This window comes from Molossus molossus, unplaced genomic scaffold (genome assembly GCF_014108415.1).
Source record: "Molossus molossus isolate mMolMol1 unplaced genomic scaffold, mMolMol1.p scaffold_m16_p_12, whole genome shotgun sequence".
NCBI lineage: Eukaryota > Metazoa > Chordata > Mammalia > Chiroptera > Molossidae > Molossus > Molossus molossus.
Window position 1 is genome coordinate 67,284,454 of NW_023425347.1, and position 12,607 is coordinate 67,297,060.

Here is a 12,607-nt window from a genome sequence, read left to right on the forward strand (position 1 = left end):
AAACGGGACGCGACGCAGCCGGCAAACAGATGGCGTCTGCTTGCTCCGAGGCCGCGGACAAACAGCGCAAAAGTCAGTGCCTGCCGGGTCCCGCATCAGAGAGCGCCCCCGGCCCTGCTCCTACTCCGCGCCACCGCGCCGCGCCTCAGCCTCCTCCCCGCCCCCTTCATCCCCCCAGCCTCACCTCCTGTCTTCACCAGGGCCTTGCCTTTGGATCCCACCACTGCCTGGGGGGAGGGTTTTTTTTTTTAGGGGGGGGGGGGTACCAGTAGTGAACGTGGGTGGAGGCGGATTTTCGTGGCTGGAAGCGCTCACCGGTGCCCCAACCCCTGGCACAGCAAAGGCGTCAGCATGTGATCCTGAGCTAAAAAGACATGTGTGAGGATGGGCTTTCTGCCCTCAGCTGACCCATTTGTCCGGGGAGGTCTGGCTTTCTCTGCCCAGAGTCCAGCCACCTGAAGGACCCGTACTAGGGTTAGATCGGTGGAGGAGCGAAGGCACACGTGTGTGAGCATATACTCCTGTCTGGATGTTCAGTCCTGAGGTAGGAGTCTGGGTGAAAGGTCACACACCAAGTGGATGTCCCAAGATGTGGACATACTTATGAAAGTGCTGTGAATTCGATGGAACTTTCTGAAGGTGTCCTTTTGGGTGGGAGGGCAGCCTCTGAGAAGAGTGCACCCCAGGGCAGTAGTTGCATGCAGGTATGAGAGTGTGTCCAAAACTTTGCAGAATGAGGTCACACGTGCCGGTGGTGTGTTTAGGTGTAGTCACATTCTGCTGTGAGTAGAGGGCTAGCCCCTGCTAACTCAATCTAGGCATGCTCTTCCCCACCACTAGTGGCTCAGCCGGCCTCCCCTTCTGGTGGGCTCCCCTCCTCCTGACCTGAGTCCAAATTAGGACTAGCCCCAGAGTGGCTTATGGAGGTGTGAGTTCAGTGCCTCCTTCCAAGACAGTCACTCACATGAGCACCTCAACCTCTGGATCACCAGAAAAAATGTTGTGGGTCTTGGACCTGTGGGGTAGTGAACAGGAGGAGAGAGGATCAATGGAGGGACACCTGCTGTAAGGGGTGGCCAGATTCCCTACAGTTGGGCTGGTTTCCAGGATGCGTCCTCTCTCCCTCCTAAGAAAATGAGACTACTTACACACTCCGAGCTCCCAAGTCTGAACCCTCGGCTGGATCTTTGGTGCCCACAGGTTTACTTGAACTGGAGTGTGGTAATCTCACAGTGGTTTGGTCTCAAGAATGAAGAGGGGTGTCTGTGCTACTACCCCTGAAAGCTAGGCTGATTTCTATAGTTCATTTCATTTGAGGTTTACAATTATTTCTGGTACCGGCCAGTGTGGCTCAATTGGTTGGAGTCCTCCCAGGCACCCGTGCTGGGAAGGTCACAGGTTCAATCCTTGATTGGGGTACCTAAGGGAGGCAACCAATCGATGTACTTCTCTCACATCCATGTTTCTCTCTCCCTCCCTCTCTAAAATCAATTTTAAAAATTTAAATAATAATAATTATTATTTCAGGAAAGCTTAGTCCAAGGTAGTTCTGGAAGGAGGCTCTTGGCTGCCCCATCTCGGGATCTGGCTTAGGTCGTCTCCCCACTCCCCCACCCTCCTGACCCCCGCCAATTCCAGGGTTCAGTTAACACACTGATTTCCTTGACTTCATAACCTGAAGGTGTTGGAAGATGGGGTCTAGCTCCTACGCTCCTGAAGAACGTATTATCCCAGACTCACTCCCTTACCCTCACTCCACGCGGCAAACCCTACGGGAACTGACCTCTCTCTCTCAAACACATTCTCAGGCTCCAGCGAGTGGAATTTGTTAGGAGCAAATGGCCTGGTTTCTATCGCTGTCACAGAATCTGTCGGGGTCAGAGTAGCCTCCACGCCGGCCTGGTCAACTTTCTGGAAGCTCTTCGCCCCACTCTAGCGCACACCACCCTCTTCTCCTCCCCTTACCCCCAGTCCGGTCCTCAGATTTGGCAACCGGAGGAACCCGGGAGAGGTGGGGCCGGGCTCGTCCTGCCTTCCTGCGGAATCTCCAGCCCCAGGCGTCAGAGGCAGCTGGGCTGGCAGGGCGCGACCCCGTAGTCGTGCCAAACGGAAGGGCTGCGTTCTGAGGCTCCTGGGCCGAGTCTGCACGCCCGGTAGGTCCACGCCCCAGATGGCTCCAGCCAGAACCCCGTGGCCCTGTGAGTTCGAAAGAACAACGCGGAAACGCATGGTCAGGGGTGGAGGGAGAACGAGGAGAAAACAGCATTTGTCTCATTAATTGAACGAATTTTCATTACTCTGAACGAAAGAGAAAAGTAGATAATAAAAATGAGAGAAAATGGGAGTGCATTAGAAAGAGGAAAAGAAAAAGAAAGGCACAGAGAACCAGGTAGAGAAACCACAGGCGATCTTGCCCGAGGACCACGGCATTAATTCCAGATGTTGCCACTCAAAAGGAAACAAAATGTGAAACCTGTTACCTCCTCTGCAGACGGAGCTGTATCTCAGGGCTGTGACGTCAGGTTGGGAGAGTCAAAGTCAAAACTCCTGAGAACTCCGGCGACCTTGTCTCTGGCCCGAAGGACGGACAGACGGGTGCGCTTCCCAGTGGATCTGGGGAGACAAGGAGGCCAAATTTTACTTCGTTTAAATTAAAATATAAAATTAAACTAATTGTTAATTTAAAACAACAAAATATAATCCCACCACTATGGAAAAGAAATCGAGATGCTGCAGAACCGAGGAAAGAACAAGAGTGGGTAGAGGGACGGGATTAGGGAGGGGTGAAGAGGGGAAAGGCGCAAAGCGCAAGGGACGCTGCCGGCGCGGACCAGAAGCGCAATCTCATTTCTTCTCTCCAGGCTCCACTTTAAAAACACAAATCCTTAGTAACCACACATACCTTTCGTGATGCCTTGTCGTACCAGAACTTTTTAAATAACTTGCGTTTTAAAGGCGACAGCAGAAAAATCAAAACCAGCCCCTGACTACCCCAAATGCATCGGACTTGGAAGCACGCCGAAACAGCCGGAAGGAAGCTGGAAAATAGTCTTGGCATTGCCATATACACCCTCCCTTCTCCACCCCCGTTTCACCCCCCACCCCGACCACAGTAATTGAATTGTCACCTGCCCCCATCTCGCCCCGGGACGCCAGGGCCACTTGGGAAAGTCGGTCTTGCCAAGCGCCCGGAGTCAAGTGAGAGAGCAGCGCAGCAGAGCCCGCGCCCCAGAAGCCGAGGGGTTACACAGGTCTGCGTAGAGGCGCCACCGGACACGGTAATTAGGCATAATTCACACGCTCTCCAGAGCACGGAAACTACTTGTCACGATATTTTCAACGCTGCTTCTTGCCCACTTTTCTCCACTCCTTCCCTGGCACGCCCCCTCCCCTCCCGGAGGCACTCAGAGGAGCCTTTGGAGTTTCGAATCTTTCGGACACTGTAGAATGCGAGGCTCCCCGGGCGCGGGTCCGGCCAATCAGAGTGCCGTCTGCCTCCCCTGGCCAATGGCAGGCGCCACATTGTTGTCCAAGTCTGTCTAATGGAGCCCTAAGGAGCAACAATAGAGCGGGCGAGTGGCTCATTGAGAGTCTGGCGGCGCCGGGCAACTGGGGCCCGGCTGTGCGCAGCGACCGGCGCGCTCCGCGAGGGGACGCGGCGCGCCGAGGGCCGGTCGCGGGTTCCAGCCAGACGGTCCCTAAACGGTCCCCCGGCTCCAATTTCAGACGGAAGGGTTGGACTACACAGCGTTCTGAGGGGGTCCGGAAGTTCGGACATGGTTACTGAAGGAGGGTGACGTGGTCAGATAAGGAGCCAGGGGGCAAAGAGAAGAGGCTAAGAGCGCCAGCGTCGCGAGCGGAGCTGGGAGGCGCGTGCAGCGCCAGCCGAGGAGGAGGATCCCCGAGCCCAAGGCAGGTAGTTGAGGGCCTCAGGGAGGGAAGGGAGGTGGCCCGGCCTGTGGCCCTTGTTCACCAGGCCCAGGTCACGCTGGCCTTACGGACAGTGCGGCCCCAGGAGCCTGAAGGAAAAGGCAGCGCGCGTAGAGAGGGGTGGGGTCTAGGATCGTCGGACGGTGACACGAGAATTCGGCCCCGGGTTCTGGCAGGGTTAGGAAGCTGTGGGGGAAGCTCGGAGCTGTGCCTGCTTGGGCCTTCTGGAGCCGCGGCTCAGGTGGGACGCCGGGGTTCGCTCTAAGCTAGTTCCAGAGGCCATTCCTCTGCCTCGGCGCTGCCTGCTAAGCCATTCAAATCCCAGGAACCCAACTCTGAGACCAGAACGCAGGAATCTGCGCCCGAGAGGGGTCCCTCGAGGCCCTAGGCTGGGGAGGGCGTGTCTGACGACTTGGTGCCTAAACCGGAGGGGAGGAGAGGGCAGGGTAAGGTGGTAAGGATCTGCCTCCTGCAATACCTAACTTTTGCAGGGTGCTTTTTCCTTCCTGACTACTTACTCTACCAGTCTATAATTGTGTCACAGGTTTTCTCCATTCCCACCCCAGCCTATGCCTGCGGGGTTTTTTATTTTTCCCTCAAGCACACCCCTCTCTTTCGCACCCTGGGACCCAGACACCCATGTCAGCTGTTTTCGTCGATCTCAAGCTAGCTGATCTTTGGGCTGGGTTTGCCTACCCAAAGTTTCTTCATCTGACTTTTCTCCTTAAACGTCTTCCCTAGGCTTCCTAAACTCAGCTCCACACCCATTTGTCTCCCACTCTATGCAGAGCTGCACCACGGAGCTTGTAGCTCCCACATTTACACGGGTCTCTGGGGCTCCTGGGCCTAACTTTGCCCCTGAGTTGTTTCCTAACCCTCATTCCACTTCCTAGAGCTATCCTTTCTGTTACCGATTTTTCTCTTGAACTCTCCTGCTCCCACCAGCAAAAACAAACCAAAAACTCCAGTCCGACCAGTTCAACTCTCCTTCTCTCTCCTTTTCACTCTTCCACGAGTAAATTTCACCTCGGATGTTCCTGTTTTGTCTTGGCATCAGTCTGTTGGGTCAAACATTTCCCTCTAATACAAGTCCCATCAAACAAGCATTTCTCTCTATCCCGTCTCACCCCAGTGAAGCTAAACTATTTTCTTTTTCAGACTCTCCTTACATCCATCTGAACCAGTGACTTTCAAACTTTTTATTTTTTTCCAGCAGAACCACTGATTCAGACGAAATCTCACACCCAGCGCATAAATCAGATATAAGAACTCTGGTAGGAGTTGGGTGGGGATGGGGAGCTCGGCCTTACAAGGGGGTTCCAACGGCACCTCCTCCAAATTTGACAACCAGTAGCCAAAACTCCTGCGGCCGAAATTTCCCTGTCTAAGCCTGGGTTTCTAGAAGGTGTGCTTCGCGCACCGTGCACTTCTCACCACAAGTCTCTCCCCCCTTCCTACGGTCCTCCACGCCAGGTCCTGACATGGAGCTGCGCTCCGAGTTGCCCAACGTGCCCGGCGCGGCGACGGCAGCGACGACAGCGACGGGGCCGCCCGTGGCATCTGTGGCGTCGGTGGCGGCAGCGGCGGCGGCGGCCGCTTCGCTACCGGTAAGCGTGGCCGGAGGCTTGCTACGGGCGCCTCCGCTGTTGTTGCGGGCTGCGGAGAAGTACCCGCGGACACCTAAGTGCGCGCGCTGCCGCAACCACGGCGTGGTGTCTGCACTCAAGGGCCACAAGCGCTACTGCCGGTGGAAGGACTGTCTGTGCGCCAAGTGCACGCTCATCGCCGAGCGCCAGCGCGTCATGGCAGCGCAGGTGGCGCTGCGCAGGCAACAGGCGCAGGAAGAGAACGAGGCGCGCGAGCTACAGCTGCTCTACGGCACAGCCGAGGGCCTGGCACTGGCTGCTGCCAACGGCATCATCCCGCCGCGACCCGCCTACGAGGTCTTCGGTTCCGTGTGCGCCGCCGACGGCGGGGGGCCGGGAGCCGGAGCGCCCGCGGGCACCGGAGGCGGCACAGCGGGCGCCGGGAGCTCAGGTGAGAGCGCGGCCAGGCCGGGAGAAGAGGGGAGCAGGGACAGGGCCCAGGGACTTGACTCAGTACTGAAAGAGTTGTATCTCCTTCTCCAAACGTCCCGACTGCTAGAGTTCATCGCGCACCTAGCCCCCGATTCGGGGCATAAATATGTAAACTCTCCTTTGTCTTTCACCGCGGGCCCAATTGTGAACGTTTTAGGCTCATCTCCTCCACACAGACAGGTTCCAGCTTCCCTGCTCACTTTGCTGGGTCTTCACCCCAGCGCAGAAATGGGCGCGTCTTCTCTTTTCCTTCGTTCTGTGCTTCCCCACATGCCAGTTTCCCCCGCTACTTCCCAACTCTCTTCAGAAATCCGATCCTCTTCAAGGCCCCCCCTGCGCCCCACACCTCCTTCTCTAGGTATTGAAGACAATTCATTTCTTTTCCACTTGTGATTCCTTTAATCGGGTTCCTGATGCTCCTTGGACAACCGCAGGTCGCTCCCTGCTCCTTTCTGGCTTCTTTCCCCACTTGTCCCAGGTTTCCCAGAGTACGTGCTCTCACTTCCCTCCACGGTCTTTCCTCCTACCCCTCTACTCCCTGCCTCGCCCCACCCTTCAAAACTCCCGTGGCTTTTTCTGCGGAGGGAGGAAATCAGGCGGGCGCCACTGGGGCCCTCTCAGCTCTGAGCTTGAGAAACAAGAACTTCTTAGGTCTTAATTTTGGAAAGGATGGCTTAGAAATGGGGGCTTTATTTTTGCCTGTAGAGAGATTTGGGATCTTCTAGATGCCCAAGGCCCCTTCCTTTACAGTCTATGTTGCCCAGGGCCAGAGGGCACCCAGGCCTGGGATGGCTCTTGGAATCACAGATGGGCTCTTCTATACAGTGTGTGGTGTAGGTGGAAGTTATGTTGGCTCCTGCTTGAACCCAGGGCCAGGTCATTTTTCCAGGGCAGGGCAGGGCTAGGAAGATGAATAAGGGTGGAGGTGTTAGGGCACAGATTTAGGAAGAAGGCCACTGAACACTGAGTTTACAGGGTGTAGATGGTTGGGGTTATGGGTACAGAAAGAGAGTGCTCCTGGGGCAGGGGAAGAGAGGGCTGTAGGGACGAAGAGAGGAAGGAATGGTAGACAACAAGAAAGAGGGGCACTGGAGTCCACGGAATGAAGGTTATGGGACTCACTGGGAAAGGAAACTGGGATGCAGAGGGCTGGGGTGCTATGGGTGTGGTCGCCTCCCCACTGCTAACTGTTCTTTACATCCTCTTTTCTCCCCCAACAGAGGCCAAGTTACAGAAGTTTGACCTGTTCCCCAAGGCGCTGCTTCAAGCAGGCCGTCCAGGCAGCCCGCCGCCGCCACCCGGGAAGCCCTTATCACCCGACGGCGCAGACTCGGGTCCCGGGACATCATCCCCGGAGGTGCGGCCGGGCTCGGGCTCCGAGAATGGCGACGGCGAGTCCTTTTCTGGGTCGCCCCTGACCCGGGCCTCCAAGGAGGCAGGAGGCAGCTGCCCTGGCAGCGCTGGCCCCGGAGGCGGCGGCGAGGAGGACAGCCCGGGCTCTGCCAGCCCTCTGGGCTCTGAATCCGGTTCGGAGGCCGACAGAGAAGAGGCAGAGGCCCCGCCAGCGCCAGGGCTGGGCGGGGGCCCGGGTCCAAGGCAGCGGACGCCGCTGGATATCCTGACGCGCGTCTTCCCCGGCCACCGGCGAGGTGTCCTGGAGCTGGTGTTGCAGGGCTGCGGCGGCGACGTGGTGCAGGCCATCGAGCAGGTGCTGAACCACCACCGCGGGGGCCTGGCGGCCGGCCTCGGCCCCACCGCGCCCTCTGATAAGGCTGCAGTAGCAGCTGCGGACGACGGGTGGCTAAGCCGTGTCGACACTGCGGCCGCCGCCGCCGCCGCCGCCGCCGGGGGACCCGGGCTGTCAGCGCCGCTGCAGGCCGGCCCCGCCGCACCCCCACACCACAGACCTTTGCTAGCCGGCTCCATGGCTCCCGGGACGCTGGGCTCGCTGAGCAGCCGCTCGGCCTTCTCCCCTTTGCAGCCCAACGCCAGTCACTTCGGCGCCGACGCTGGCGCCTACCCTCTGGGCGCGCCGCTGGGCCTCAGCCCCCTGCGCCTGGCCTACTCGGCAGCGGCGGCGCATAGCCGCGGCCTGGCCTTCATGGCTCCGTACTCCACCGCGGGCCTGGTGCCCACACTCGGCTTCCGCCCGCCCATGGACTACGCCTTCAGCGATCTCATGCGCGACCGCTCTGCTGCCGCCGCCGCTGTACACAAGGAGCCGTCCTACGGCGGCGGCCTGTACGGGCCTATGGTCAATGGCGCCCCTGAGAAGCAGTAGGGTGAGGGGCCCGGCAGTTGGGCGGCCCCCAAGCAGGGACCCCAGCCTTGTCCCTGCGGGCCGCCGGCCCCTCTTCGCCCTGAGCGCGCTCTGCACCCCGGCTGGGGTCGTCTCGCTCCAAGGTGGTTTTCAGTTTTGTTTTTTGAAGGGTGGGTGGGAAGAGCTGAGCAAAGTGGAGCAGCTACAAACGCAGATGTTCTCCGAGGAGGTGCGCGGCCCAGATCTTCACCTCCCGACCCCCTCCTTAAGGCTCCCCAGCCCTTCCAAAAGTGACAATTCTTGCGAATTCAAAGGCTGCCCCGGAAGCGCACGCTCCTGCCTCTCGTTTAAGTTACGCCCATCCCGCCCGCCCTTGCGCTTAAATAAACGGCAGGATAGTCTGAGTCTGTCTTCTGTGTCTCCCCCTCCTTTTAAAGAATTTTAAATATTTGCTCTAACAAATATAAATTTAGGATGTATAAATCTCATGGCACTGAGTCGAGTCTTTGGGACACACTTATATATCGATATCAATTGTAAAAAAAAAAAAAAAAAAGGAAACAAGTTATACGGTGCACTTTCCTCATTACGGTATTTGTCGCTCTCTTTGTTGCTTATGCCGGTAAGCATGGGTTTCCTTGGTGCAGTGTGAGTTTTTATATATGTATAAATCTATATATAATCTATACATATATATATACAAGCCAGTGTATAATGTTATAAAATGGAATTCTAAGTTATTAATTGTAATCTGTAGGTGACCTCGGTATTAACGTGAAAATTTTCAAAAACAAGGAAGAAAAACAGGATAAAATGGAAAAAGTTAGACCATGCGCGCATTGTACTTATCAGGTTTTACAGACGGAATATATTGTAAACTCGGACGAGTCTTGCCCACCTGCCCCTCTTGCCTGGGCGGGCCTCTCCCTAAGGAGCGGTCAAGGTGCGCACTGAAGCAGGAACAGAGCGACGTGTGACTGAGCCAGACCCGTCCTCCCGAGGGCCCACATCCTCCTCCCGGGACTCGCCAAACGCCTCAGCCGAAGGGCGGCCAGCGGCGAACGCTGCTGCAGGGAATGGCTCACTGTGTGCTTTCCTTCGATAGACATGAGCTAGAAATAAATGTTATTTTCTAAGAAAACAACACAGAATCCCGTCCCGCTCGGGCAGCGGGAATGAAAAGGTCTTGATTTCCTGCTCAGGCCGCGGTGCCAGGGAGACGCTTGACCGAGTCTGGGCTGGTGCCCCGACCCTCGGGGATGCGGGGCGAAGAAACTTCTCGTGGCGCCTGGGAGGGCCCCGCGGCTGAGAACTCCGGGAGGAGCGGGCCCCGCCGCGCATCGGGGACCCCTGTCCTTCCCACTCCGGCCGGGTCGCCTTGCCAGTGCTCTCGGTCCCCGGTCGCCAGATCGCGAACCTTCTCCGGAATCCTGCGAGGCTGGCAGCCGGGTTCTGGTTCTCACCTGGGCGCGGATTTGGGCACAGCCCCGGTGGTACACTGCACGCCTCCCTTCTCAGAGAGATTATGGACCAGGGGCGGCAGAGACAGCAGCTGGGAAGGAAAGGCTGCAAGGGAAGACGTTTTGTCAGAGTTATTTTGGGTGTTATTGGGTGTTATTTTTGGGTAGTGGGGCGCTGCTTCCGCTCGAGCAGTGTAATCCAAGAATGGAGGTGAGATGCGCCTTCCAACCAGCCCTCACTCCGCACCCTTTTTACTTCCCTCCTCCAGCCGAGCCCAGCAAATTAGCGGCTCCTGGGCCCACCCCTTCCTCCCAAGTCCATCCCGCTCCCGACAGAGTGACTCCCCCTCTCCGGGAAACAGGGTGCCCCCTCCCCTAGTCTGGCCCCGACGACATCCCAAGGTAAACTTCTGGGGCCGGCTCGAGTTCCGCCAGGCGGTGAAACTTAATAGCAGGACAAGAAAACGGTTTAATAAAGAAGGGCTTTAATAGGGAACTAATTTGATTGAGTTGCCTAATTCCACTTTAATTGGAAAGGGGTTTGGCTGTTTGGTTTTAAAGTGCGAGGGTGACGATGAGATGGAAGTGGGGGGAGAAGGAGCGAGAGAGGAAAGATATGGACCAGAGAGATGGTGCGAGAAAGAAGGAAGATAGGACGGAGAGAAGAGGGAGGGAAGAGAAAGGAACGAGGGAAGAGTTACTGAGACGTAGAATCTGGCAGAAGAAGGCGCAGAGAGCGTCTGGAAGTGAGAACTTTCCTGCCCTTCACCGCTACGCCCTCTCCAGCCTCCTTCGCCCTCCTCCCACTCCAGGTTCCCGGAGGCCTCCAGGCCTCTCTCGGCCGCTTTCCAGCCTCCCCTTGCCGGCCTCTGCCCTCACCCAGTGAACCTAAGACGGGTCTGGGTTTCTTGGTTTCAGGAGGGACCTGCACTGCGCCTCCTGGAGCTCTTTGGTTCCTGCTGGTGCTCAAGCCAGACCAGAGGGCTGCGGCCTGTGAGTCCGTGTTCCCCATTCTCAAGAACACCTGGAGCTTCGTAGATTTTAGTTCATTCTCACAGCACACCCCAAAGAATCCAGTGAGTTGTTTATTATCAGCTCCATTTCACAGAGGAGGAAAACTGAGGTACTGAGTGGTTTAGGGACTTGTCCAACCATTCAGGTCTTCTGGCTCTCCTCTCCTTTCTACTGTTCCATTGCACCGAATCTCCTTCTCCTCTCCAGGAGATTTCTGCTGGCCCATAGCGGGGAACTCTGCAGAAACCCCTCTCCCAGGTACCCATGCGGCCAAGAGCAGGAAAGCGGCTTTTCCCTAGAATCCCGAGAGGCCGTGGTCTGGGCTCCTGACCCAGCGTCTTGGGTAGAGGTCAGAATGACTCTAGTGGAGGAAATTCGAGGGAGTGGAGTAGTGGGATTTCCAGGCTCCTCTCCTCCCTGCCCAGAGCATCTCGTGGCCTAGGACCGGCAATGGAAGCCCAGCCTTGATGGAAGGCGTCAGTCACAGCCTTGATGCCTGGCAAAGTCTTGCACCCACGCGCACCTCTGACCCCACTGCCACTGAGCTGTCAGGAAGACTGAGGCTCAGAGAACAATGGTGACCAGCACAGAGTCGCACATCCAGGCTATGAGGAGCCAGAATCGGAACCCAGAACACTCCAGCCAGGTTGCTAGGTGGCAGAGTATGGGGGGGGGGGGGGAGGAGGCACGGGTGAGTCGGTGCCTCTGGCTGAGGAGCTATGCGGGGGTGGCTGGGGCCTGGACTGGGTTCCTGGGGTGGAGGTTGCAGGTGGTGCTCACACCCCTGATGGTGAGGACAGAGGTGGGAACATCACCTCTTTTCTGAGGGGAGGGGAGGGGAAGGTAGGATGGAGCCTCTACTACCCATGTTTATTCCAAACTCTCCCTGCCTGCTGGACGCACCTGGGAAGAACTGGGCCTGAATCCAGTGGGGAAGCTCCGACTGTTGGGAGACGGACTCACCAGGTCGTACTTGTTTTAAAATTATTTATCTCCTCTTCCTTCCCTCCTCCTTTTCCTCCTCTTCTGCCTTCATAACAATAGCAGCAGCTACACTCTGCTGATTGTCTACTGGGTGCCAGCTTCTGTACTAAGCACTCCTCACAGGATCCCGTTCAGTGGGTGAGAAAGAGCCAAGAGCTGGGATCCAGGCTCTGTCACTCACTGGGTCTGTTCGTTCACAGATAATTTCAATCAACGAATATTTACTCACTGTGTGCAAAACCCAGTTCTAAGAGCTTGGGATACACACTTGTGCAAAACAGGTATCATTTCTACCCTCTCAAAGTTCACAGGGTGGTGGGGCTGCAGAGGCAACTCAACCAGCAGGAGGGTGCACTGATCAGGGCCAAGGTCAGGGAGGTCTGTCTGCCCACAGAAAGGCCAGCTAGGCAGGACGTTTCACTTCAGTGTCCTCCTCAATTCAAGGGGCTAAGAGTAATGTCTGCCTTTCTGAGTGCTTCGAGGATTAAATCAGATAATGTGCAAAAACCTCTTAGCTCACTGCCTAATTACTAGGTGCTCATTATCATTCTCAGATCCTTTGGTGTGGGTATTGTCCCATTTCACAGAGGAGTAAGCACCTCAGAGGGATTGACTGGCTGGAGCAAGTTCTGCTTGTAAATCCTCCAAAGTGTCACAGGTTATGGGAGATGCCCTGCCCAGAGCAAGGGGCCACAGAAAGGGGTCCTCAGAAGGACGAGTATGGGTTCTGGAGATGCTTCCAAGAGAAGGTGAGGCTGCACCTGAGACCTGGAGGGTGAGGGACAGCATTGTGACTTACAGCAGGACGTTGGTGAAGGGTCTGTGTGGAGGAACAGGTAGAGAGGGACAGGGTGGGACAGAAGTCAGAGGTCAGATCATGG

At 56.8% G+C, this 12,607-nt stretch overlaps 1 protein-coding gene across 2 annotated transcripts; it reads left to right on the top strand.

Annotated features, from left to right (window-relative positions):
- Window positions 1-3,583: 3,583 nt before the first annotated feature.
- DMRTA2 (DMRT like family A2) lies at window positions 3,584-8,804 on the top strand. 2 transcript variants are annotated; one of them, XM_036256332.1, is made up of 3 exons: window positions 3,584-3,912; window positions 5,404-5,967; window positions 7,229-8,804. In XM_036256332.1, the coding sequence occupies exons 2-3, from the start codon at window positions 5,412-5,414 to the stop codon at window positions 8,287-8,289; spliced, it is 1,617 nt and encodes a 538-aa protein (XP_036112225.1). In that variant the 5' UTR covers window positions 3,584-3,912; window positions 5,404-5,411; the 3' UTR covers window positions 8,290-8,804. The 2 variants fall into 2 exon arrangements, with proteins under 2 accessions (XP_036112225.1, XP_036112224.1); XM_036256331.1 differs by having other exon boundaries at window positions 3,697-3,916; window positions 7,229-8,507.
- Window positions 8,805-12,607: the final 3,803 nt, after the last annotated feature.

Coding starts and splice junctions, on each gene's coding strand:
- DMRTA2 (XM_036256332.1), top strand. CDS start 5,412: ATGGAGCTGCGCTCCGAGTTGCCCAACGTGCCCGGCGCGGCGACGGCA. Junction 5,968..7,228: donor AGCGGGCGCCGGGAGCTCAG/GTGAGAGCGCGG, acceptor CTCCCCCAACAG/AGGCCAAGTTACAGAAGTTT.